Source organism: Carassius gibelio, chromosome A13, assembly GCF_023724105.1.
Source record: "Carassius gibelio isolate Cgi1373 ecotype wild population from Czech Republic chromosome A13, carGib1.2-hapl.c, whole genome shotgun sequence".
NCBI classification, from domain to species: Eukaryota; Metazoa; Chordata; class Actinopteri; order Cypriniformes; family Cyprinidae; genus Carassius; species Carassius gibelio.
In genome coordinates this window covers 19,613,326-19,641,263 of record NC_068383.1, presented here as the reverse complement: position 1 = coordinate 19,641,263, position 27,938 = coordinate 19,613,326, and the positions used below count along the sequence as shown (strand labels likewise).

General features: G+C 36.6%; 1 protein-coding gene across 7 annotated transcripts; it reads right to left on the bottom strand.

Moving 5' to 3' along the window:
- LOC128026424 (DNA-binding protein Ikaros-like) lies at nt 1-23,187 on the bottom strand. Of its 7 annotated transcripts, XM_052613554.1 has the most exons (9): nt 22,875-23,156; nt 15,311-15,364; nt 13,741-13,860; nt 6,447-6,725; nt 5,910-5,951; nt 3,522-3,689; nt 3,279-3,404; nt 2,777-2,902; nt 1-1,272 (listed from the first exon to the last, which is right to left on the bottom strand). In XM_052613554.1, exons 1-9 carry the CDS (start codon nt 23,020-23,022, stop codon nt 569-571), a joined length of 1,767 nt encoding a protein of 588 aa, XP_052469514.1. In that variant the 5' UTR covers nt 23,023-23,156; the 3' UTR covers nt 1-568. The 7 variants fall into 7 exon arrangements, with proteins under 7 accessions (XP_052469514.1, XP_052469516.1, XP_052469518.1 ...); XM_052613556.1 differs by lacking the exon at nt 2,777-2,902 and having other exon boundaries at nt 22,875-23,161; XM_052613558.1 differs by lacking the exon at nt 6,447-6,725 and having other exon boundaries at nt 22,875-23,159.
- Between the last annotated feature and the right edge of the window lie 4,751 nt (nt 23,188-27,938).

Sequence of the window (27,938 nt, the reverse complement as noted above, 5' to 3'; positions counted from 1 at the left end):
CAATATGTACTGCCATATATTTGGTTCAATATACAAGGGGAGCATTTCAAAAGGGAGTCTTGTTACATAAAATGGACATATCATGACATATTCATTGTAATAAATTATAAAATGATATGAACTTCCAGAACTTCTTTAAGCTGCTTAATATAAAAAAAATATATTTAAAACGGAGAGTGAAAAGTTGGAACACAGGGACGTAAGAGTTACGTAAGAAGTTTACATCTGTTGCAAATATTTTATAACCATATATCAATACATTATTTTATTTAGGGCAGCAAAAACTTCACTTTTATGTGGAATGATACAAAATGTAGCACTTTCAAACACCCATTTTTTTTCAGTTACAGTTCTCTCTTTTTCAAAAGTCTAACTGGTTTACATACAAGTCACACCATTGTAGAAAAATAGACAAGACAGTGAAATATATAGGCAACTGTTATGTACAAAAAAAATCAATGTTACACAAAACTCCAGTGTTTGGACAGTGTCTAAAAAAATACTGAAATGTTAAATGTGTTGTGTGTGTGTGTAGTCAAGTGTATGTGGAACGTCTCTGTGTGTGAACTCAGAAGCGGTGCTCTCCACGCGTGATGTGCGATGAGAACTCGTAGCGGTCCTGACTGCGGTAACCACACAGGTTGCACTCGAAGGGGTCTCGGAAGCCATGGCATCCCATGTGGATGGTATACATGACGTGGTCCAGGAACAAAACTCTGCAGTGGACGCAGCGGTACGCCCTCAACTCTTCTCCTTCTCCGCTCAGCACTTTAAACCCCTCTGATGATGCCATACTCAGCTCAATCCCCGCTGCCCGCAAGGCCTCAAAATGCCGCTGCTGCTCTTCCTTCACTACTGGCAGACCTCCGTTTCGCATTCCTGGAGCCATGTGATTGGTCAGGTAGATGAGACCACCTGCAGCCGCTGCCCCGGCCTCGTTGTTGCTCTCGGTGTCAGTGGAGTCCTGGCCGCTGGGGCTGGGCGAGCCATCCTTCTCCATGGAGGCTGATTTGGACTTGGACAGCAGAAGGAGATGCTCTGCAGCGCTGTCTTTAGCAGATACACCATTGACTTCAGCTGATTGTGACTTGTGGAGGTTGTAAATAGGGCTGACCACCATGTCGGAGGAGCCAGGGGAGGTTTGAACCAGAGGCCGCAAGGACTCCGCTCCCAGATAGCTAATGGCACTGTTGATGGCCTGATCAATCACATGAGGCTGCATGAGCTCACCTGAGCCGGCTTCGAATGACAGGTCCGACAAACGATTCTCTCCTGTGGAAAAGCCAAAAGAGCAAAGGTTTTAACTCCTCTGAGTTCTGTGAAATGTTAAATGAGAATTGATGCATCATTAAACTGTACTGGACCATTACTGCACAAATTCTGACAAATTTTTATTGTCTTTATTAACTATTATTACTGTGGAAATGAAAAGACACTTAGTTGCATTAAACTCAAATCCATCCCAGAAAATAAGGAACATTCTCAGAACTTTGGCCAACATTCTGAAAAGTTTCTCTCAAAGTTATGAACAAACATTCTTCCTGTAACGTTAATAGAATGTTTGTTCAAAGTTTTCTGGTCTTTAAACGTAAAAAAAAAAAAAACATTATTTATACTTTGTTCATGGTTCAATTTTTTTTCCTGATCTTTAAAAATGTAAAACAACAACAACAACAACAACATTATTTATACTTTGTTCATGGTTAAATTTTTTTCTGTTCTTTAAAAAAAAATAAAAAAAATAAAAAAACGTTATTTATACTTTTTTTCATGGTTCAAATTTTTTTTCTGAAACATTGTTTGGTCTACTATTTTTTTTATATCATTACTTTATTCTGAATGTTCAAAGAACATTAAAAAATAACAGTCCCATAATGTTTCCAAAATGATAAAATATAATGTTCCAATAACCGAGAAGATTTTAATTCATGACATTTTGAACAGTCGGAGAACATTCAAAAGAGATGTTTTTATAACTTAATGTTAACATTAGCAAAATGTTCCTAGAACATAATGGTTTATAAAGGTTTTGAGATACTGGAAAAATATACTTAGAAGTACTATCTTAATAATATATAGACTGCAAAAGGAGGTTTTCGCAGTGATGCAATAGAAGCAGCATTTTGGGTTCCCCTAAGAACCTCTTAGGGGAAAACCTTTCAAAATAGACAGTTCATTGAGAGATGCTTTTCTGAGTGAACAGTTCTTAAAAGAACATTTTATTAATCTAAAGAACCATTTTCCACTAAATGAACCTTTTGTGTAATGGAAAGGTTCTATGGGTGTTAAAGGTTCTTCATGGAACCATCGATGCCAATAGTTCCGTTAAGGCACCTTCAGCAGGTGCCAACAGATCCTCCAGATGCGTCTTCCAGTCTGGCAGTCTGAGAAACCTCAAATGGGGTCTCCTTTTAATCTTTATATTTTTACAATAATCTTCAGTAAAATACCAACATGAAAAGAAGAGAAATGGGCTTAGTAACACATCACATTACTCTAATAGCACTTCATGAGCTATTTTTTTATATAAGATGCAAATGCAAATATATAAGAATTTATAAACCAATAAGCAACAGTGATGTTGCATGCCATTATAGTGTTTCTTTTCCAGATTTTTTAAAGTCCACTCATCAAAAAGGAAGCAAAGAGGGAGCTGCCTGTTATTTTTTCTGCAGTGTCTTAATTCTTTCAGTCAGATACATCAATGCATTTTGACAATGATATCTGGATGATCTAGGATATACACTGTACAATGAAAGCAAACTTCAACTCTTACCCACAAACCTCTGTGGCATAGAGCTCTTACGCTTAGCTACATTGTTAGCTATCCTGTCTAGCACCAAGGCTCTTTCAGTTGCAGGCATGTCCTCCCTCTGCTCATTCTGGCTGTTCTCTTCCTTCACTATGGAAAGCAAGACAAAGAAACCACGCATAAGATTCAGATGTCCTTATCTAACCTGAGCTCATCCTCTGACATGTGCTGCTAACTATAATAGATGATGATGTTCCTTTAATCATGCAACTGATGTGACATACATGGTTTTCTAGCCCTTACTCTAAGTTACTTAATTTTTTTTTTTTTTCTTAAGATGCTTTTCAAGCTTTGGGACTTTACAGGCATGTTGATGCCACCATTAAGTACTACCGGGACGTCAACGGTACTATTTATTTTACTTTATTTTACTTTTCATTGTAGTGGAAATAAACCACATTTAAGCTATGTTAATGGGTCATAGATTGGCAGCATTTCCATTTATTAAAGAACAGAAATCACTCACCTGTATAAATGCTGTTCTGAAGGCCCATGCACTGCAGGTAGTTATGACATCTCTCCTTATGTTCCTCCAGCGAGCTCCGTTGCTTGTAACTGCGCCCGCAGTATGCACACTTATGAGGTTTTCCAACTGTAAATTCAAAATAAACAAATTCCACTACAATACAGTCTCATGCAATCAGTGCAGGTTTGAGTTAATGAAGAAATGAAGGCATGTTTGAATGATCCAGGTGACAGAGGCATTTACCCGAGTGCGTGCGCAGGTGTCCGGTGAGGGCGTCTCTGCGGCGGCAAGCGTAGTTGCACAGGTGACATTTGAAAGGTTTCTCGCCAGAGTGCAGTTTGATGTGTCGGAGCAGGTTACCCTTCTGAGTGAAGGAAGCACCGCACTGGTTGCACTGGAACGGCCTTTCTCCTAGGAGAAGAGAAAAGTAAAAATACTAAATTCTGTAAAGCATGCATAATGATAAAGGAGCTAGATTTTTCAGCATGTTCTCCTTTCTAGTGGTCCCAAAACATATTTGGACACTTAATCCACCTTAAAAATGGTTGAGTTTATTTCAATTTGAAACAATACATTAAACCAGAATATTTTTTTAGGTTGTAAATAATAAAACAGTAGATGAACTGTTCAAGTATTTGGACACTTTCTTGCAATCAAATGTTAGTAGAATACAGTTAAGTGCAACAATATATGACACCTGAAACGGTCCCACTTTATTTTAAGTGGCCTTAACTTCTAAGTACTTACATCAAAAATAAGCACAATGTACTTATTGTGTTTATATTTTACTGTAACACACTTTTGCTGCTACTGAGGTGGGATACGTAAGGGACAGGTTTGGTGGTATGGGTGGGGTTAAGGGTGGGTTAAGGTGTAAGGAATTATGAAAGTAATTACAGAAATTAATTACAGATGTATTTCACATGCAGATATTTTTAAATACAAGTACTATGTAAACATTGTTATGTAAAGTACATTGTTAAACATGTATGTACACAATAAGTGCATTGTACCAAATTTTTTATTTAAAAGTACATACTAGTTAAGGCCACTTAATAATATAAAGTGGACTTAACTGAATTGAGTTGGATAATGACACTAACTTTGTAACATCAACTGAACTGAATCAACATTGAACTAAGCTGAGCTGAATAACTACACTATTGCCTTAATTACAGCTGTTTATAGCTGAATTTACCTTGTTTCATAAATAATGAGTTTTGCAATGCAGACACTTATATTGAAATTAATTGATATTGTCTTCTGTAGACCTGCTTTATTGCTGAAATTGAATGATTCATAAAATAAACGGTTCCATTTTATATTGCTGTAAAGCTGCTTTGACACAATCTGTTTTGTATAAAGCCTTATGTCACTTGATCTTATTTATAATGGACTTCATCCAAAGCTGCTTTGGAGCCTATTGCAAAAACGAGTGGCTTAAAAGTGCAAATAGCCTACTTTTTGTGCCTTCTGTATACCCTTGTGAGATAAAGTTACTTGCGTTCACAAAGAAGTGACTCATTGTGATGTAACATGCACTATATACACCTGTAGTTCTTTCTAATTGTATTTCGCCTGAACATAGAATGCCAGCGACAAATGGTCATGTAAATGGCGAGCGTCTGAGACACTGCATCGGCTCTCTGGAAGCAAAGCGTCCGCCGCTGTAGCGCTATTACGCTGTGAATGCGGGGTCACTGTCCTACACGGCTCCACCGTGCTGCAACATCTTCAACAACGCTGCGCCTCGTGCCAAAGCTCAATCAAACACGCGGGCGGGACCCCGCACGCGAGCGCCGCTCTCCGCTCTGCGCGCGCTGCCTGGCTCCTCGAACAAGAGGCTTTCAGACGCTGCCTGCCAGTTTCGTAATGCACCACTGCCTGGGTCAATTTGATCTGAAAATCTAATTTTTTCCTCTTCTTCGGCTCTAAAATAAGAGCGGCCCATCACAATGCAAATGCAGAGCTCATTTAAATAAAGTGAAGGAAACACTTTGTGTTTTGAGAGCCAGTCTTCCTGATCAGCGCCCCTGGAATAAACCAATATCCAGCTCCTCCGACTGTTGTGGCATTCTCCGAGAACGCTATTAATACGGCGCTCTCTTCAAAAGCCCTATAAAATAAGAGTCACCAGTGAAGCAGCAAGAAGACGGAGAAAGAAACTCATTAAAAAGGCATTTGAGGAGCACGGCACCTCCTGCGAATATTTAGATTTAAACAGGAAGCACTTCATTGTATCTTTTATTATACGTTCTTTTCTGAATTGACATTAGCCCACTGTTCCTTTCTTGCATTTTGAGTTTCATTACTTTGTCAAGTGAGGAAGTTAAGTGCCTTTTTTTGAAAAAAGTTCTCACCCACTGGTTTGGCTTCATCACAGTGGAATAATTTGAGAAAGGGAGAAAATAACTACTGAAATAATTGTCATATGAGAGAGACTTACTTAGTTTGGTTGGTGCTGCATTTGGAGTGTTATAAAGCAATCTAAACACATTTTCAAACCTCTTTTTTTAATGCAAAAAAAACATATATGAACATCTCATCATAAGTATATCAACAATAGGTTAGAAGTAAGCTTTAAAAAGGATAATTCACCCAAAATGGAAAATTCTGTCATCATTTACTCACCCTTACTGTTTGTCATTCCAAACCTGTATGACTTTCTTTCGTCTGTGGAACATAAAAGAAGATATTTTGAGAGATGTCTCAAGGTGTTTAGTCTGTTTACAGTGGAAGTCAGTGGTAACCAAAACGGTGTGTTTCTTTAAAATATCTTCTTTTGTGTACCGCAAAAAAAAAAAAAAAGTCATACAGGTTTGGAACGACATATGCAAATAATGGCCGAATTTACATTTCGGATGAAACAAACTGCGGACATTATCCAAAAATGGTGTCCTATAATGTTCTAAAAACAAATCGCATTGGTCATTTACATCAATTTACAGCATCCGTTCAAGTCAAGCCATGCACATTTACTGTAGTTTGCTCTACTCTAGCCTCTGCTAAAGAAAAGGATGGTTACATTTAAAACACATCCAGTGTCTGTCTCTGTCCTGCTCTCTGTGTGTCTCTCTCAACCTACCCAGCCCTGCGCCCTGCGCCCTGTGATCTGTGATCTGTGAGTGATAGTATAAGGAGGGAAGAGTAGATGGCAGTTGTGCTTACCAGTGTGACTTCGCTTGTGCACCATTAACACATTGGGCCCAATGCAAACCATCCCACAGATATCGCACTTCAGCTTCCCGTTGGGGAGGCGGATGCCCCCGGCCGTGGGGTAGGCGGCCGGCTTGCTGTCAGGGCCTGCGTGGGAGCCGTTCACTTTGGCCCCTGAGCCATCGAGCACACGCAAGTCCTCGGCTGCACATTCCTCCTCCTCCTCTCCATTCATCTCACAGGCCAGCCCGTTTTCCTCGTCACTCCGAGCCTCAACTTTTATATTACAGGCTGGAAAAGAGGGTAGTGGGCCTGTTAAGTACAGTGGCAGGCTGGGTGGTTATTTTCTCTGACTAACTAACAGCGTCATCTTTTGCCATGAAATCTTATTGTTCTACAGCAAAAAGTGCACCTGCAAAGCAACTATTTTCTTTCCTTCAGCCTTTTATTATCAGCTTTTGTGTGTGCGTATGTGCAAATCAACACCTTTTATTACATGTTTGAAACATTCACTTGGCATTAGAGAACATTAGCAGCATTTGTTGAGCACCAGTGTAGATATTATCAGTGTTGGTAGGTAGCTAACGGCAAGTAGTAGCTAGTTACTAATCTAATAACATTTTCAGCTGCTACAGAAAAAAAGCACACAGTCTTGCAGATGACATCAATCTAAAATGCTATTCTTATGAAGCACAGTGAAGGCAGGTTCATTTGACTGAATCATTTTGTTCTGATGATTGATGTACATGTTCATTCATTCACAGTAGTGTTAAAACATGTTTATCAGTAGTTTGTAATTAAAAAAAATAAAAAAAAAACTTTACTGTAGTCCTTTAAATTATTAGTAGCTAGGAACTTTAGCTATTTAGCTAGCTACTTTAGCTATGTAGCTGTTTCAACTTAGCTTCCCCAACACTAGATAGTCCTACCAGGTGTTATGGATAAATAAACTGACAATTATGTGTTATAAAGATAAGACATTTACACAAGACATTTGATTACATAATGGCTCCCAACTCCCTTTAAGGAAAAGAGAAAAAAATATATATTTGAGATACACTTAAATAATCCAATGTTCTTCTATCAGACTGCCTGCTCTCAAACCATCTTACCATCTCATTCACCATCACACTTCTCTGAAACAAATGACTGATAAACAGGAAACAGAGACACAGGAAGCTCTGTGAAACTGAGGACTCTCAGCGGTGTAAACCAGACCAGCAAACCGTGGTAAACACACACACATAGACTCACATACGAGCCTACAGAAGCATGCAAAAAGGAGCACACAATCAAATAAAAATTAAACTGTTAACTATTCAGATTATTCTCTGTAATGTCCAAATATAAAAGCTAGAGCATTGTTCAAATGCCAGTTTAGTCTAATGAAGTAAACATTTCCAGTCTTTCAGGCAGTTAGAGCTCAGGGTAAAGGTCCTGTGGTTAACATGCTGTGGTACCAGGCTGATTTCCCCACGCTTCAGCCTCTGTTTGTACAGCCTCAAGAGGAACAAGCAGAAATAATGAAATATGGGAATCCAAGGGAAAAGGGGAAGCTTCAGCGCCCGAGTCGGCCCAACCGAAAAAAAGGACAAGAGTTATGGAGAAGTGACAGAAAGGGAAGCACAGACAGGGAATTGTTAAGCACAACAAGTGAAACAGTTTTTCTTTTTCATTTTCTGCATTCAGACTACAGGGATCAGCAACTGAAGCATGTGATTGAGCTGGAGAGTACCGGCAGACAAAACTGCGTTCAGTGTTCAGGTTACTCTCTGACAGTGAGCAGCCAGACTCTGTTTCCAAAATAGATATAGAATTGTCTTGTGTTTTACAGCAAGTGATCCAGTTTCCAGTATAATCGACTCCAATGACTAAGAAAAAGACTGAACGCTAATCAAATAACTATCTAAAGATAAAAGCTAGTTGACTAAAAACTTTATATTCTTTCATTTCAGATAGGGTCTTGACTGAACATAATCACATAATAAAATCAAGCCAGAGATTTTCATCTTTAATGCATGTTCCTGGTCTTTTTGTGCACTATTCATTGGTGGACATTGTTCTGCATAACAAAAAAATCTTTGACTTTTATCAAAATATAATAACCCCGTGACAGCATTCATTTTCAGCTACGTCATAAATCCGTCGTACACTCTCACACAAAAACAACTGGGGCAGTTTATTTAGCCCTAAAGGAAATGATTACCTAAATGTAAATTTTATTACTTAAAGTGCACCTAAATTATACACATAAATACTTTTTTGAAAGGGAACTGACCCAGTAACAGTTTTTGTTATGTACTTTTTAATCCCTCCCCTCCAGTGTCCTGGCTATATTAGTATTTTCACAATCCAATCAAATAGACCGTCCTACATTTTATTTCTTGCTTAATATTCTGTTTAACTTAAATAAAGCTTGTCTGATTTAGTAAAACAGGTTGTAAACGGCATTTCATGTTGACTTTAAAGAAGGTTTATATGGATTTCAGTGTCAATGTGTGAATGAATTATAGCAGTTAATAACATAAAGTCAATACAGGAATGCAATCTCCTATTAACACCCATAAAAGGATGTATCTCTTCCTCTCACTCACACACAAACACACACACACACACACAGAGAGAGAGAGATCCACTGACAGCCTTTCTGCTTAAATGATATGATGATTTAACCAGTGTGATGTGACCTGCGTTTGGCAGAGGGAACTAGGCTTGTTGTCATGATACGGTCTCTCATGGATCTTTTGGGGAAGTTGTGACTAAACTGGGGATGGGAAGAGGAGCTTTTACTTTGTATAACGTTTGTCACACATCCTAATTTACCCATTTTGGGAAGCAAGTGTCAAAAGCCACAGACAAGGACAAACAAAAGAGCTCTACATAGAATAGAACAGGCAAACCTCACAAACATCAGTGACTAATTTTAAACGGGATTAAATTAGATTTTTTTTTTTTCAGAGCAATTCTCTGGAAGTGCAGTGGTTCAGTGTCTTGAGGACCATGTTAGTGATAAGTCAGTCTTCCTTTGGCTGTTTGAACCTATGACTCTCTGTGACATCAATTACAACGCTATCACCACATTGCACTTTAGCAAGGGATTTATTCATGGCGAGGGCACTATAAACGAATATAACGCTTTGCTAGTACAATTAATTTTCGTACGTGCTCCAGTCGAGGTGCTGAAAATGACTATGAATAGCTTATGCGGTGTAGGAGAGCTACATGCACATTAACCACGGCTCCACAGCGAATGGGTGAGAGAATATGTTTGAGCATGCATGTGAATGCATTTGTGTGTCGTATGTGATAAAAAGAACCCTGCTTTCGCTCACATTTTTAGGAACTTGCTAGTGAAATGTTTGCATCTGATATAGCAACAGGTTTAAGGGCAGGCTGTCACCCTCATACATTTAAAAAGAGGAATTACATGATAAAATCGGCCCTGCACCATGAAAACATTTCTGCACTTCACTGGACAGCATTATTTTTCCATTCAATGCTAATGCTCAATGCTTTAAGTCAACATGTAATTAAAATGCACTGTTTATTGCTAATGGTTGTTTTGTGTCTTGATATGTATGATTTAATGGAAATAAACAGTTTATATTCAGAATCTTTAATTAAAATCAAAATCGAAAAAGTCTTTTTCTTTTCTGCTGCCATTTAGCTAGCTTTTTTTTTTTTTTTAGTTAATTTAAATGAGTATCTTTTTTCAATAATGTCACATTACGGGAACAAATATGGTTGTGAACCTTTTGATACATTATTTTTGGACACTTCATTGCATGTTACAGGTATTTGAAATTAAATTCTGATGTAAAAACATTATAGTTTAAATGTATATCAAAATCAGTTAGCTGAAGCTCGATGTTTTTATTTTATGTTGCACATTTCATGGATTTACTATAATAATAACAATAGGCTACATGCAACTAACCCTAAACTAATCAAGCATCCTAACCCTAAACATAAAGTATATTTAGTTAATTAATATTACTTAAATTTATAATTACACTGTGACAAGGCCACCATAAAATAAAGCATCAACCCTTTTTTGACCCACCAGTCATGACTTAAGTACATTAGCTCTATGGTCTTTGAAATTTGGTTAACGTGTTCTGCTGAAAGCACTGACACGCCAACCGGATCTCACGGCAATTCGTACATTTTTCACAAGGTGGCTTATTTGTACGAATTCGTACGACCACACTCGTACAAATTCATACGATTGTTGCCAAATCGTATGTATTTTACGATTTGCACAATTCGTATGAATTTGTACGAATGACCTACACCTAACCCCGCCCCTAAAATCATATAAAATAGTATAAAATCGTACGAGTGAGGTCGTACAAATTCGTACGAATAAGCCACCTCGTAAAATAAGTACGAATTGGTCGTGAGATAGCGTTGGACACACATATACTGTATGGCAAAATAAAATACACTTAAATGTGATTTCTATTGAAACTTGTATGTCATAATTAATTATATACTTACAGACTTACTTTTGTAATGATGTTGCAATTTAGAACATTTGAAATATATATTATCTTGAAATGTATTATTAAAAAACACTACACTTTAAAGCACAACAAAATATTATTAAAACTAGGAAGTGTATTTTTTGTACTCTTAAGTGGCCTTTTATTTCATTAAAAATGTATTGTCAGTTTTCAAAAATATATACATTTAAGATTTGAAGGATTAAAATGAAACTGTTTGTCTCTTTGTACTTCTCACAGATATTACATTTCAATCCTCAAATGTTTTCATAAGTGTAGAGGAGTCTTTCATAACAGGAAAGCAAAGAGACAGCGCTCTTTAAGAACCATCTCTATATGTTTTGATTTCCTGGTGTTCTACGCTCGTTGCTATGCGTCTGATCGAACCGTGTACTGCACAGTCTGCACAGATACTGCCTTGATACACTTAATCAGAGAAGCAATGATGCACTGTGAAGATACTGTCTTCACATCCTCTTGCACACTGGCTGATTATATCTTCAGGGACAACATGCAGACAGACAGATGCACGCACACGCAAACCTTTGCAGAGGAGTTCAGAGCATGTGAATTTTAATTCCTTGTTTCTCTCGAACAATCCTCCGAAAAAAAATTAAAATTCTATGTCTACATCCTAATGAAATTATTATTCTTTCTGTACATCCCAAATACACTCACATCTCAATCAGAATTTTTTTTTTAATCAGTGTAAGCATCTCTAAAGTTGTGAATAAGTGGGCAAAAAAAAAGGGGGGTGGTGTTGAGTTAAATATTGTTTTAATACTCTTATTAGTGTTCTTAATGTCAATCCTGACTGATCAAACAGCTGACTAACAAGGGGTCTCTTTTCACCAGTCAAGTAATGAGAACACTGCAGCCTCTGTTAGCATCTATGGTCTCTTATTACTTTATCGATATGACTTTGCTCTTATATACATAACACATGAGTGATATATGGAAGTGCTGTTTTACTTAGAGTGAAGCATGTCTTTTGGACTTGCATTTGAACGTGGGTGTGTGTGGAAGTTTGTGAATATCGTGGCAGTTGAAGTGAAAGCATGGCATAAGTGCAGGTGCAGAGTTGTGTGTGTCGCGTGTCAGAGAGAGCGTACGCTCGCATTTGTTGCGATACTGCGCCTATCTGCTTTTGCTCCTGAACATTTTATCTCCCTGAGTGAGTGCTGAAACTGAGTTTTGGTAAGTTCTTCTTAGGAAACTCTTGCACATCCTATTTCAGTTTCCTCTCGCATCTTTTTTTTTTTTATCTTTCTTTCTCTCTCTCTTAGTCAGTTTTCTTTACTTTCAGTAGCTTAAAAGTGAGCAGGTCACACATTAAGTCCAAGTTAATCTGGAACTTCTGGAGGGAAAAATTCCAAACTAAAATACATCAAGATATTAAACAGGCCATCTGTTAACTTCTGGTTAGCCAAATTTATTCCCACCCATTTTCGCCTTCAGTTAACCCACTTTCTATTTACACTGATAATGGTATATTTATTAATATAATGACTAGCTTAAACATTCTGTTACTAACTATCGATCATACATGACACACTATCATTCAAAAGCTTGAGGTCATTAAAAAGTTTATTTTTAAGAAATGAATACTCCAGCAAGGATGTGTTAAAGTAATCAAAAGTGACAATAAAGGCATTTACAATGTTACTAAAGGGGCCTATTTCAAATAAATGCTGTCCTCTTGAACTTCCTATTCATCCACAATTCTAAAAAGTCATGGTTTCCACACAAGTATCAAGCAGCACAATTGCTTTCAACATTGATAATAATAAGAAATATTTCTTGAGCAGCACATCAGCATATTAGAATGATTTCTGAAGGATTGTGACACCAAAGAAAATTTAGAGATTAATGACATTTTAAAATATCTCAAAATAGAAAAGGGTAACACGAATTATAATTATATTTTGCTTTAATCCCTATTTTACTTGATCAAATAAATAAAACCATAATTGGTGCGCATTATAGACTTTCAAAAACATTAAAACTTTCTTAGTGGCCCCACACTTTTGAATGTTAGTGAACCTTTTACACAACACTGATTGTGTCAAAGCAGCTTTACAGTGTCAAACAGGAAAACAGTTTGTCAATAATACAAGAGGACAATAACTAAAAGTCATTTTTCCAGCTAAAGTTAGTTAATTGACGATTCTTCGAACAGTTTTGCAACAAATTTTTAATTTGCATTTAATCCTTAAGACATTTTATCCAAATAGGACTTATGAATGATGAAGAAAAAAATTATAGAGAATTTCAAGAGTAAACCACAGAAGTAGTAAAGGAAGAGAAGTGTTAAAAAAAAAAGTAAAGAGAAATATTTCCTAATAAGTGGGTTAAAGAGTTCATGGCACAACTGAGCATGTTATGTGTAGGCTCAGACTGGGAGTAAACACTGTTTCAGTGCATTAAATTAGCAGTCTGCTGTTTAATTGTCCCACAGTTTCAGGAAACAGTAGGTATAACTATCAGTCTTACAGGTACACGTATTTCTTTATATACGTGCCAATATAAAAAATCCAAAATCTGAAGATGCGCACCATGAGCTAAATTGAATGCTTTGAACCCTGCAATTGTGATTGTACAATCCAGTGCACTTGATCTGTGATCTTGTAGGGACGACAACATGCACTCATTTCATCGATAGTTTTACATTTTAAAGCGTTCTGTATGAGGCTGACTTTAAAAGTGGGCTACAGTGGTAACTATATCAGACTGAGTATTGCGTTAATCTGTAAATGAGGTAGTTTTGTGGTTGTGTCCCAGCTTAGGCTGGGCTGACTCACCTAGTGGTTTGTCCGTGCGGTTGTTGTGTTGGAGGCCAGTGCTTGCTGACAAGTCCTCAGGAACAGGCATTGCCTCATCTTGGTCCTCTCCCCCATCGTTAGCATTCGGGCTGTCCCCTCCTGAACAGAGAGTAGAGAAGTCACAAATATAGATGCTGGTCCATCCATTTTACATAGTTTTAAACTGAAAATTGATGGATGTCATTTATTTGTTTTATATGCTGAGGCAATGGCCATGTACAGATTGTAATAATCACATTTTACAACCAAACTGACTCCCAAAAATTCAGGTAGTGATATCCAGGGGCGGACTTTACCAATAAGGGAGGTAAGCAGCTGCTTAGGATCCCCCGGGAATCAGGGTGCACCATCTGATATTGGCAAAACATATTTGGTGCATAAATGCTCCCGTGTGTATTTGTGTTCTGGAGAGCGTCAAATGTTCACCTCTCAAAACACTAAGTTTTTGTCAAGTGCAGAGTTTTGCAAGAATGCGAATCCTCTCATTATAACAACGTGTAGATAGGATGTAAATAAGAGATTCACTGAGCAGTGCAGACAGCTTCATTGATTAATGGGACATCGTGAGACTGCGATGAACTGAAGTGAATGAGAGCTTTAGTGGGGGCATGAAGTGGGGGTGGGACTATCTGTGTGTCTGACCAATGACAGGTGATGGGAATGTTCAGGAGAACTGTTTGGAAACAGTCATTGTGTCTGACTTCATTCGGCTCTGATCTGTGTCTCACTTGAAGCAATGCATTTTGCTTAATTGAGCAAATCTTTCCAAATGGGTAAACCATCCCAAGTCGAACAAACCTGTTTTTTGTTTTTTTTCATTACAAGTGTAAAATTTGCACACTTCCCTTCAAAGTAAAAGGGTTGTATTGTGGTTGCTCCAGGATGTATTGCATCCCAGTGTTGACAGTCAGGGCATTAAATATATAACTCTTGCTAATGCAACAAGTTTGGAGCTCACTATAACAAGTCTTGTGTAATTCTGTAACCTTATTTAGATATAAAAATGTAGTCAGAACACAAATGCTGACACTTTTCCTGCCCGCCCACTGTGTTCCCTTTTCCATTGAACTTTTTTCCTGGAAAGTGTTTGAATGAACCCCGGGCCGATTCAAGATCCTTGAGGTGTTGTGGCACAGAGCTATATTTCTTGCTTCATGTGCAAGAGTTAAAATCTTGCTGAATATACAATTTAAAATTGAATCGGTTTGTCAGTAGATGTGTATCAGTAATGGGGCCACATTTGGATAAACTTGATTTGGTACTTCACTGGAAAAGGGAGCTTTCTGATAAAAGATAGACATCGGTTGTGTCATTCCAAACCACTGTGACTTTTTTCTTCTGCAGAACAAACATTTTTTTGAATAATGTTTTTGTTTAACCTCTTAAAGAGTTAATCCGACATTTTTGTCAGTGGGAGTCTCCTCAGTCTGGTCTAGAATCACCTATGTAGACCTTAATATATAGCACAGTTATCTTTGCTCGACTGTTTTTGATCATCCAGACTTCACTGTGGCTTTGAACGTCTGACGGTCTGAGAGGCGACTCTTACCTGTTATCTGGGACATTTCCTGTGCCTCCTCAGTCTCCATCCTGTGCAGGTATTCTAACAGGAGCAAAACCAAGAGAGAAAGAGTATCATCAGTGATCGCTGGCTCAAAAAATAAGCCTGTATAAGAGAAGTGGTTGGTGATTAAAGAAGAATGCCCTTTCTTTGTGCATCTCCATCACCCTGGCAAGAACAGCCCTATTCCAGCCATACACACCACTGTCTTCCACATTACATTACAATGAACTACAGACATTTTCATTACCGCTCTGACAAACGGGGTGAACTAAGAGAATAGGTTTGGTGGACTACAAGGCCGGCGATGGAGTGGGGAGTCTCGAAAGGAACAGGCTTTCAGACCACATTTGTTATTTATTGTTAATTTCCTACCACATAATCATCCAAAAATGCAAACTGACTGCGGCAAAATTAAGCAGAAAATTAGATGGCCCGGGGTCATGGAGGATGCGGGTGTTTGGCATCGCCAGCTGATTGGCGCTCGTGTTCACTCTAATTTACTGAGCATGCATGGGTGAGCCCGGCAGACCAACTCTTACACACACACACATAGGAACACACAGATGTATGAACACAGAGAGTGCAATGAGTAAGGTGACAGAAAGAAGAAGACACAGAGGGTACTACACAAAGCAGGTTTATCAGAGACAAGAAATGAATAGATTAAGAAGTAAGGTGGAAATAAGTCCAGATATTTTCTGTGAATGAGTTTTTCTGAAACACTGAAATGTCCGAAATTGAATGTTTATTTTAATATTCTAAGAACATTAAACTGTCCAGTTTTCTTGTTGTGGTTGTAATGTTAATATAAGGTTACAAAAATGGTACTAACTTTATTTCCACCCAAAATAAGTTATTTCAACATGCCATTTGATTTCTTTTTAATATTCTAAGAACGCTAAATTGTGCAATTTTCTTGACATAACTGAAATATTAATTCAAGGTTACAAAAAACATTTCTTAGAAAGTTCATCCAGCACAAATGACATTCTAAGGACGTTCCGGGAATGTTGATCTCAGAACCTTATGACAAAGATATTATGAAGGTTATAAGAAAGTTCCGCTAACATTACTTTAAGAATGTTTTGTCTTTTGCTTTTAAAGTGAAAGTTGTGAGAATGTAGCAAACTATTTTGTGCTGCAAATCAGTTTAAGTTTGTGATAACAATACATTAAAATAATATGAAAACCAATACTAGTTTGCAAAATCAAGCAGCATGACGGACTGTTTTTGAATGACACCAGAAGCTTCTTACATTTGAGTTACAAATGGCCGCACACACTCTTATCTTAAAAAGGTAGATAGCATGAGAAAAGGAATTAGAGTGGAGGGGCAGAATAAATGTTGAAGGAGTCAGTGGTGAGCACTTCCTCAGGCCAGGCCTGCATATCTGAGAAGTCACCAGCGCTCATGGCCCCATTAATAATGTAGCGGCCACTTGGGCCCACAGCAGATGGGCACAACAGCCTCGGCCTCGCTGCCACTTCAAGACGCTCCGCTAGGGCCCCACGCCCGGCCCCGCCAGCCACACAGGGAGAAGTGAAGCTCCTGAAAATAGCCAAGCAAGCTGAAGAGAACTCCTGGGAGAAGGGGGACATAGGCCTTCCTGTTTTTAATGACAGATGGCTCCATGCACTTGGAACAAATAGTGGGAAACCGGCGGCCCACCGTCTGTCGCAATGTCCCAGTCTTCCTGGGGAGCGCGCTTCTTGCAAGACTTACGACCAGCTCGCACACCCAAAACCCTGGTGTGGGCTCGCTGTGACTGCTTTTAGATACGAATGTGCATGTGCCGGGGCGTCATTGTGTGTGTGAAATGGAGAGTTTAACGGTCACTGGTGCATGAAGGATTGCAGGTGGACATGATTAGCTAGACACAATTAAATTGTATTTAGCTGAAAAGTAATACGTTTTCTGTGTGTATTTCTCATATCCTTATATGCAAAATCTCCATTGTCTCCATTAATTGATTCTCATTCCGATTGTGTGGCTAAATAAACTGGATGCATATTTATTTAAATGATATTTTCTACAAACATACAGTATTTTTTATGGTTTTACAGTATTATGTATAAATATAAGTAAATATAAAGTAGTATTGGTGATATTTTACAAGCAAATTGCAGATCAGATCAGCTGTTATGAAGACCAAGGAGCTGCTCATGGATCTTCACAGACCTCTTTGACTGTCTAAATGGGACATCATTTTTTTCAACACTTCACACAGTTGGCCACTAAAGATAGTGGCTTGAAGAAAGGCATTTGGCTTCTTTGCCATGTATCTTGGGCCTGGTCTGACTTTGATTTTCACCAGGAGGCGCTTGTTGCCATCAAAAGCAACATGGGATGGGTAAATACAAGCTAATTCTATTCTTGACTGGCCCAGGATCTCTCAAGTATGATTGAAAATCTGTGACAGGACCGGAGAAATACTGCATTTAACTAAGGTGGAAAAAAGTCAAAGTAAAGGTTTGACTCATGGATTAATATTTTTTATAAATTAAACATCCAATAGTCCTTTCTGAGAAAATGTTTTGATGTTTGAAATGTTTTTCCATTCAAAATATATTGAATTTAGTGTCCCATTGAGAAAAAAAATTAATAAATGTATTTATGGTATTATTAATAGGATTTTACAATACTATAAACTATATAAAAAAAAATGCAAAAATTAAACTAAAGAGTGTGAATTCTTTCTAACAGCTCTGTAATTTTCCATATTGAATAATAGCATACACTGTAAAACAAATCATGATTTTAACATAAAAGACTGTAAAAATACTAAAGTAAAAAGCTATTCATTGTTTAATGGTAAGTTCCCCGCATATATACAGTGAAAATCTATGATGGAAATTTCATGTAATTTTACAGTAAAATAAAAAATGTTGAAAACATAAAGGAAATACATCTAATCTTTTTCTGTTTATTTCTGTTTATTTTCATTACGTTAGTGTCGTGTGTTACCATGATGGTGTTTAGTATTTGTGTAAAAGACCTTCTATATATATTAGCTTGTGAAGAAGCTGTTTGTGATGAACTTTGGTTCATCGGGACTTTCTCATCACCTGCTTTTGGTGGTTGTCAGAGTATTACAAAGGTACTAAACAGGTTGGTATATACGTTATATCAGTTAATAAAACATGTTTTATAATTCTAAATTGAAATTAAATTTGTAAAACAATGTTGCTACTGTATTTTTAAACAGTAATATTCTGGTAACCACAGCTGCCAGTTTTTTACCGTACTTTTTAATTACACTGTGTAGGGGAGAGCAGTTTTTTACTCTCTCCGTCTGTGTAATACACTTGGGGTTCAGATCATTCTTTCCACATTAATTTCACCAATATGTACAAATATGTGTTTCATTAAAACACTGTGCTCATTTCCTTTAATAACCCCCAAAGAATGGGAGTAAAATGTGACAACATGCCCCATACACTGGGCACACTCTAGCATGACCATTTAACAGCTTAAAATGTTATCTTGTCCAATTCAAAAATATACAAGAAAGACTCAAATGTTTTGTCAATAAAGTACAGTACAATAAAAAAATTATTCTTAAATTAATGGCATTTTTAATAAATACAAATATACTCTTTTTGGAAAATGAACACACCATAAAACATAACTATAAAGCATAGCTCAAAACAATGTGGGCAAACAGATGAAGAAACACAATGGGAAAAACACTGAACTGAACACAAGCCTCTCTAGATGAGCTAGTAAGAGTGCTTCAGTTTTATTCTGAAATATTCTTTCTGAACCTATATGTTCTCTCTCTCAGTTTTTTATTCACGGTTTCTCAATAGAATTAATAAGAGTTATATACTGCATGTGCTTTCTGCTGTTTAGATTAGCATTAAAATCTATTTTGGAGATTAAAATAACAGCAAATATGTCTCATTTAAAAAAATTCTAAAGCACACACACACACACACACACACAAAACTGAGATAAAAAACTAACTACAGTAAGAAATGTACTTTTGATATGCTTGATTAAATGTTCAGTGATATTTACTTTAATTACGGCACTTTTTTTTTTCTCTGTATAATGTTAATATGGCGAGTAGTAAATATTAGCGAAGTTTGGTAATGTGTTCTAGTATGTGTGGAAACATTAAAACCATGAATGTTGCACTAGCCCAGCTCTCACTAGATTAAATTGGCTGAGGTTAGAGTCAGGTCAGGTTTGGGTTTGTGTTAGATTCAATAAAAATGCATCATACGCGACACATTCCTCATGCCACAAACTAACCATCACCAAGTTTGTTGCACTATTTTTTGGTAACTGAGCCAGATGAACGAGCTTTATGGAGTGGAGAAGTAGAGTGTATGTGTGTTGGGTGGGTGGCGGTGTATGGTATTCCCCTGCGCCCCCTATTCTGAGCAGATGTGAGACGGGAAATAGTGATGGTGTAGACAACGAGGGGGAAGAAAAGTAAAAATGCTCCTCACTAATAAGCCTCTTCATACATATTTTTTAAACCAGCACTTTGTTCTCCCACTCTAAAAAAGTGAACAGCTCTGGACTAGTTATCATACCATAATCAGCTGAGAGCAGGCAACTGGTATGACTTGTCCAGACTTTATTTATATACAGGTAGTGCAACTGAAATTGTTACTATCCTACATGTTATCTCAGTCCACACATTCAGTTACCTCTTTTTTTCAGCATTTTTTAGAATGTGTTGTCAAACCCCAGTATGCGTGTAGGACACTGTTCACAGTCAAGACAGGAGATTAGCATAGTCAAGCACATTATCATAGTGACAGGAAGAGCACTGTGGGGTTTAAAACACCCTTAGGGTGTCTTTGTGTTTGTATGTTTGTGTGTGAAAAGACAGAGTAGTAAGGGTAGGAAAACAGATCTATGTGCGAAAAAAAAAGTTGAAGAGATGGGTGGAGACTCGGCTCTGCAAAACCGTTAAACAGACAAAATGTCATTGCTGTGTTTTGAAGCATTCAAAGGTGAGTATGACTTAACTAAAGAACTACTTGCAACAAGAGCCGTTTCATCATTTTACTCAGGGATTGTTACATAAATGAAATCTACATGTAATGAGTCAAGAAGGATTGCAGAGGTTAAATGGTGGAATTTTTTCCTTTGCATAAAACAGCAATATTCTAAAAGGATGCAAAACAATTCTGGGAATTTTTCTTGGTTTCAATAAAAACAAAACTGATTTAAGTCATAACAGAAATGTTTTAGCCACTTTAAATATGGTGCAATTTGAGTCAAACAGATGCTACATTCAAAGAAATATATTGGTGTTAACACAAATGCAATATATATATATATATATATATATATATATATATATATATATATATATATATATATATATATATATATATATATATATATATTTAAATATGTAATTATTCATTATTCACAGATTTATTTGGTCAGTTAGATTTTAATCTTAGATTTAAAAAATGTAATAGTGATACTTGTGGACACCTGAATAATTTTTTATATTTAAATAATACTTAATAATATTTAACATTTCTCTCCTTACAAATAATGTTAAAAATACTGAAAAGCTTGACTTTCTTAAAAAAACTATGTTTATATATATTATATTTGAATAAACATGATTAAACAAAACATTAATATAACCTAAAATAAACATTTACAATTCTGGATAGTTAGTGTGAATATCTTAATAAAAATAGCATTGGATAAAGGGGTTTGCACCAGTTAAATAATGTGAAAATAAGGATTTCTTAGGAGAACTGAACTTCTAAACAATGTTTAGCTTTTTCACTATCTTTTGTCAAATGGGATATCCATTGACTGGCCTGTCTTGCATCAGTGGGGATTTCATCACATTTGAGGGCGTAGGATAGAGTGATTACTATCTGTCAAAGATGATATGCAGGAACTGCTTTCTGAGGCTTTCACAGAAATAAAAGAAGCTGACTTTAGAAGCCTCATCTACACTGGCCACACTTCACTACACTGCCATTGAGAGCACTCATTTCATTCGCTTCATCACTGCATCTCTCTCTCTTTCTCTGCCAACATTTTCAATGTGCCACATTAATGTATACAATATGCTTTAAACGTTAAAGGTGCCTGAAACAAAGTGCCATTGATGTAGTCGTATAGAGATATTATGTTTTTAAAGTGCGCAAAAGTTATAAACAAACACTGTGAAACTTATTTTAAGAGCGCGGATGTGAAAACCATTCTTTTTTCCCCTTTAAAAGACAGAATAAAGTTATTTTAACGCAGCAGCAAACTGTACTGAAATATAAAGTGGCTATTATATTTAACTCTCTTAGCTTCAAATGAAGGCCTAAATTACAGATTTGGTAATTATATTTTTAATTGGTAATAATTAATTTAATAATTTCTTACTGTAAATTCGCGTTTATTAGTTTCTCAGTGACAAGGTTTGATGAATCAATTCTCTCAAATAAATGTGAGAAGTGTGTTTTTGTCTGTCGCACGCGGTGTATTTTTACACAATCGCTCAATACAGTTTCTCTTGTGTTGCACATATAACCTGTGCCATGAGCACTAACGAGTGTACATGAAACCAAACAAGGGCACAAAAGAGAAGCTCGAGAAACACAAACATCACCGGAGAAAAAATGACCAAAGAATTCGTGTAAGTCATTTTCATATGTTTTACCTGGAAAAAGGGGGAAACTCGCACAAATTTTTTTTTTAAGGATTATTAAGTAAAACAAGCTTGCTGTGATCACTTCATTATACTTTTTTAATCCACTTTGAATTTAATTTCTGATGAAGAAAATCAAGTTAAAATGAAAGTGAAATTAATGGAACCAAAGATTCGGTTCTATAATAATGAAAAAAGTCCTCAGTAAAACTTCCTAAAACTATTTTTGAAGAATGCATCTGTAGCCTAGTTGGATGGAGAAAACGAACTCTTCGATTTCATACATTTCCTTAGACATATTACTCATATATTGTATGTGTTATTAAAACACACTTTTTTTCGGACAAAATGTTTTCAAAAGTCCACATTGATACAAGTAGTGAAGTTGTTTTATTTTTATTCTGAGCAACAGGTGCGTATCGAAAGATAATGAAAGTAACGTTCAAAGTTGCATTTAAACAAAAAATAAAATAAAATAAAAATAAATAGCAACATACATAATTAAGAAATATATTGGGTTTATTTAATTTGTATTATCAATTAAGTAATTGGAAAAAAAATTCCACACAGTTCCACGTTTGGGACATTGGGAAACTTTTTTCCATATGGAAAACTGGAAAAAAGACGATGAGCCGAAAACGAAAAGAATAGAGAAAGAAGAGCAAAACATATAAAGTACATTTAAAACTTCCGATGAAGAAGCCCTAGTGCAAAATAAAGTAATTACGCGCGCGACAAACACGCCTTTCGCCTTGTCAAGAGGATTGAAGCGCTTGCACCTGCTACAGTTCAGGACAAAAACTTCCATTACGCCAGATCTCCTCGCTCTCGCTTAGTTGAACTGTACATTTTTATCCACTCTTCAATATTAAGTCTGTGATATGTGTCACTTGGACCGGCCTGTGAGAGTTATTTACCTGCTATTCCTTGAGTGTGCAGTATGAAGCTCTTCCAGCTGTCCCCCGCCGCTCCATGCGCACAAGTTCTCAGCGCCGCGGCTGCAGTCTGGAACTCTGCGCGCGGTCCCTCCCCTCTCCACTGCACTTCCTCCTTCCAGCCCAGCATTGCTATGTCTCTGTGCTCGTGCGAGGTATTTTGCAGGCTTTTATTCCAGAGGCCGAGTCTGCTCGGGGAATCGAGGCAGCAGAGCTTGGCACTTCGCTTTGTATCGTGCCAATAAAAGCTGACACCCAGTAGACCATCACTGGCAGCCATGCATGAGATGGGATGAGGCGGGTTGGGACAGTGGACTGATCATTTCTTATTTATTTATTTCTCTCAGAGAGACAGGGGTCTCTTGATCTCATGTCACCTGTTTTAATGATGCTAGTAGAATACCTTTCTTAAATGAGAAATGAAATGATGTTAATTTAAACGAGAAACGGAAAAGGTTTCATTAATTAATTGCTGTGTAGGGGAAGGGCCGGAGCCCACTAGAGGGCCTTATTAAACTTACAAGGGACACCAGATGATTTTAAATGATTTCCGATACCTGATTTAAGGAATAGCAGTAGCAAGAGTGATGTTTTATTGAATTTAAACACATGCAGCTTATGTTTACGGCTGAACCTGTAGATATACTGCTTAGTAATGTCTGGTTCACGAATGCTTCGTTCTATGAAACAGTTATTTTTTGCGAACTGCTCAGTACTTTGAGTGATCACAGTCTACAGAGTATGGAAAGTTCACTCCATGATCCACTTCTGCTCCGGTCTGGAATGCTGTGAATGGATAAGATGGTTCAAACAGTGAAAAGTGCAGTGCTGTGGGCACTGCTGCTTGACCAATCAGATTATAGGACAAGAACTAACTGTTATATAAAGTGTGCATGAAGCTGCTTATTCCTTTTAATTTAATGCCATACAGTCATCTCTATCAAATGCTGTATTTGTATTTAAGAGCCATAAATTAAATCTATGAGAAGTCATTAAAGAGGTATGGTGGTGGGCTTTGAATATTGTCTGTGGGAGGATTGTAAGTTAAAAATATTTAGAAATTAAGAAATAAATATTCATTGTTTGATTCTTTATTTAGTACTGTATATATTGCTCATATATTGCTCCCATATAAATGTGAATCTATGTACACATATATACACACACAGCAATTTCTAGTTCCCAGCATGCTTTGCTTCTGACGGCTAAAGGAGAGTAAAAATGTTCAAATTAAGTGTTGTTTCATGTGTTTTTGCTCATTATTTAATATGGGGGGATCGGTTAGTGTGTAATGTTGTAATTTAAATGTAAAAGGGTTTCTGGTGTGTGAAGCTGTACATCCTGTCAGTTTCTAGTTTGTATTTACGGATGAAGGGTCCTACTTCAAGTTCACATCAATGAACAGTAGTATACAACTGAGACTGGATGTACTTACTATCTTCTGGTGCACAGAATTTGTTTTTGTTTTTTCAGTTTTTTTTTTTTTTCTTGCTTATTGATTGATTAATTGATAAACAATACAATTTCCATGTGACTCTATAAAGCACGAGTGGTTCAGAGAATGTATGGAATACAAATTTCATTCTTTTGAAATATAGTAAGATTGTGACAGTGCAATCTGACCTGTTACTTTATTGAAAAACATCACTAGACTCAGAATACTAACAATACTGCTACCAATCATCCAAAAAGATATAATTTTTGAATTAATATTTATAGAAATAGTCAATAAATAATGAGTTAGAAAGCAATTTTGGCTTAAACAAATAGGGTCATTTAATTTCCATGTTTCCCCCTTATATTTTTAATGACGTTTCCGGTACATTGCCTCATGGCTGTGGTATTGGCGTAATAAAAGAGTCTTTTTGGCTCCCGGTGATCCAAATGTTTGACCCTTCCAGGTAGCCATATCTCAGGAGCTGCTGGTGCTGAGTCATGTTCAGAAGGAGGCCACTCTTATCTCCTGTCTCCAGGAGGACTTTTCAGGCAGTTGGGTGTGGGGTGAAACGGGAACCCTGGATGATGTGGGCTTGTTTTTTGTTTTTTTTCAGGACAACCTGTTGTTTGTGTAATTTAGTAAGAGCCAGAAAGTTCTCTTCTTCTGACAGCTTAATAACTGGAGTAAAAACTGTCTGTGACATGGACAATGTTGTGGGAATGCTCTTGGTGTAGAGTGACTCAGCAAACTGTGTTCTAGCTCCAGTCATTAGAGCAGAGAGGAGACTTGCTGCGCCACAGGGGCGCACCATGACACTGCACAAACTGGTGTGACTGAGAGCATGTGTAGCCTGTCATTTTTGGGGAGAAATTATTATGAATGCATTCTATTCCATTGAATAAAGTTTGACAGACTGTTATGTTTCAAACATTAAATAGAGAAATTAACATTTTGCATTAACAATTATAAATTAACAATTCAAGAAACAAATATTTTTGCTATATTTGGTTCTAAAAACTTTCAAAATGTGTGTAAGAATTTTAAATTTTGTCTCATATTCTGTATTCTTTTTCAAATGTTTTGTTGAAAGTTTTTAGCCAAGTTCTAATTGGTTGCTGAGTAGAAACAATTGGTTAGTGGAAACATTTTTTCCACAGAAATCGCCAATAAATTTTACAAACAATTACAAATGGCTGGTAAAATGTTTAATTGTATTAGATTTGAAATTTTGAAGCAGAAAAACTTAAATAGTATTTTCTTGTTAAACACAATACAAAAACATTTAGAATAAAATATAATTTCAATAGTATTTTTTTTTTTTTTTTTGCAGTGTTAATGCACTACCCTGACGTTATTTAAATAATAAATTCAGAAACACCATCTATCCATCCATTCTCCAAACCACTTGACCTACAGGGTTAAAAGGCTAATAAAAACAAATGTTAATTTTTAACCTAGATATCAACTCGCAGAATAAAATATTTGCTGTGTTAAAATGTTTTACATGGAAGTTAAAATAATATTTTGAAGGCAGAAAAACATACTAAAACTAGTAAAATATATGAAAAATTCTAGTGATACTTTACAATAGGTTTGCATTAGCTTATATTTATAATACAAAACATCAATGAATAATGTAAATGTTCATTTCTACATATACACATTTTAATGTCAAGTTCTGTAAATCAACATCAGCTATGTATTATTAACAAGCATAAATGAACAATAAACAATAATATATTTCTAAATTATCGTTAGCCTAGATCAATAAATGTTGTTATAAAAATTTGATGAACATTTGCCAGCTAACAACAGCTAATAAACATATTATCTTATGTTATCCAGTAGCAAATTACTAGAGTAAAGAACAGAGACGTCCTCTTATTGCTGATTTCATGGATCTTTAAGCAGCTTTCACACCCTCTTAATTTTTAACTTTAACAACATGTAATCCATAATTGGTTTAACTACCTAAATAAGTTGGAGCTGTTCGAGGTTGGTGATCACGTTAATAGTCTGCTGTATTTAAATTCTTAATCTTGGGCTGAAAAACTCTCTTTCTTTGGGAATGCATTATGCAGGGGGATGTCAGAGTAAATTAAATTCCCCTCTGCACACTAAAGCATCAATTTCCTTATGGTAATTATCTGCGGGAATGGATGTGTCACTGGAGGGAGTCAGGCATGCTTGACATTTAGCCTCTTTATGTGGAAATGACACAAAAAAACTAAGCGGCGGGAGGGAAATTAATCTCTCGGCCGAGCGAGTATGGTGAAGACCCTAAAGGACTGACGCTGAATCAGTCATTATGTTTGTGACCCCATCTTGAAAATTGAGCCAATGATACGATGTAGACAAGAAAAAAAAACTAAGCTTAAGGAGTTAGTCTAAAACGATCATGCCTCAACATTTTGGAGAACTTTTTGAATAGTGCAATGAGCTTGACTAGTAAAAAAATATGATAATACTTCGACTGGACGGAGGTTAAATGTCACATGGCATTGCTGTGCACACTGAGGTCAAAGGTGACTCTATAGCCTCAATTAATTTTGTGATCTCTCTTCATGCTTACTGAAAACATCTAGATTTCTGAATCAGTTTATTACAAAACATGAACATAGGCTCATTGGGAAAATGTGTCTCTAAATGTATTCAAAACTCCAGCCAGCAGGTAAAGTGAACACTCGTAAAACACCAACAACGTTTATTCCTTTTTAAACAAATTATGATTTCAGGGGAAGATTATTGATTAATAAATACTTATTTTTGCACAGTTCTTCACACAATACTGTTATGATTTTAAAACATTTTTAAGTTTAACATTTGCATCACATAACCAGCTCCATATGTCTGGCATATGTTCTGACGTAGTTCAATATTTTTAGCTACACTCACTGCACATTTGTGTGGTGTAATAGTGTGGTGAAATAAAATATGTCCAGAAAAGTCAACAAGAAATCAAAATGTACCTAATTTAGTTTGTAAATACACATTTCTCCTGACTCTATTCAGTTGAAGCCTGTCACCACCAGATTGTGACTTTTTATCTGCCAATTCTGACTTTCTTCCTCCTCAGAATTGCAAGATATGAACATATGGTGAGATGTAAAGTTTATATCTTGTAATTCTGGGTTTATATCTATTTTCTTCTTCTACTATTCTGACTCTGGTACTTCTGTATCAGTGCTAAATCAACACCACAGCAGACAAACACCTGATGGATATTATGGCTTAAATTAAGCAACAGCTATAGATTTCATGATTCAAAGTAAATCATTTGCATGACAAATTAAGTGAAAATGAAAATTCAGATTTCGCAGCAGGTTCAAGTGAACTACACGGGTTTGTTTCGCCGGCCAGCAGAAAGGTACCTGGTTTGAGGGTGACTTCTGTGTGAGCTGTGTGTCATACATCTTCACAATTTCGCTAATGTGGCTGCACCATCATAATGTCAGATTTAGTAAATGTATTGACTGTTCACTTTTATGCTTCACATCACACTGCATTACTGCGAAACTGCAGGTAAAGCTTTAAATCAATTTATCTCACAGATGAAGTGACACCTAAAATCCTCAGACATGAGTTTGTAGCCTTTTTGTAGATGAAGA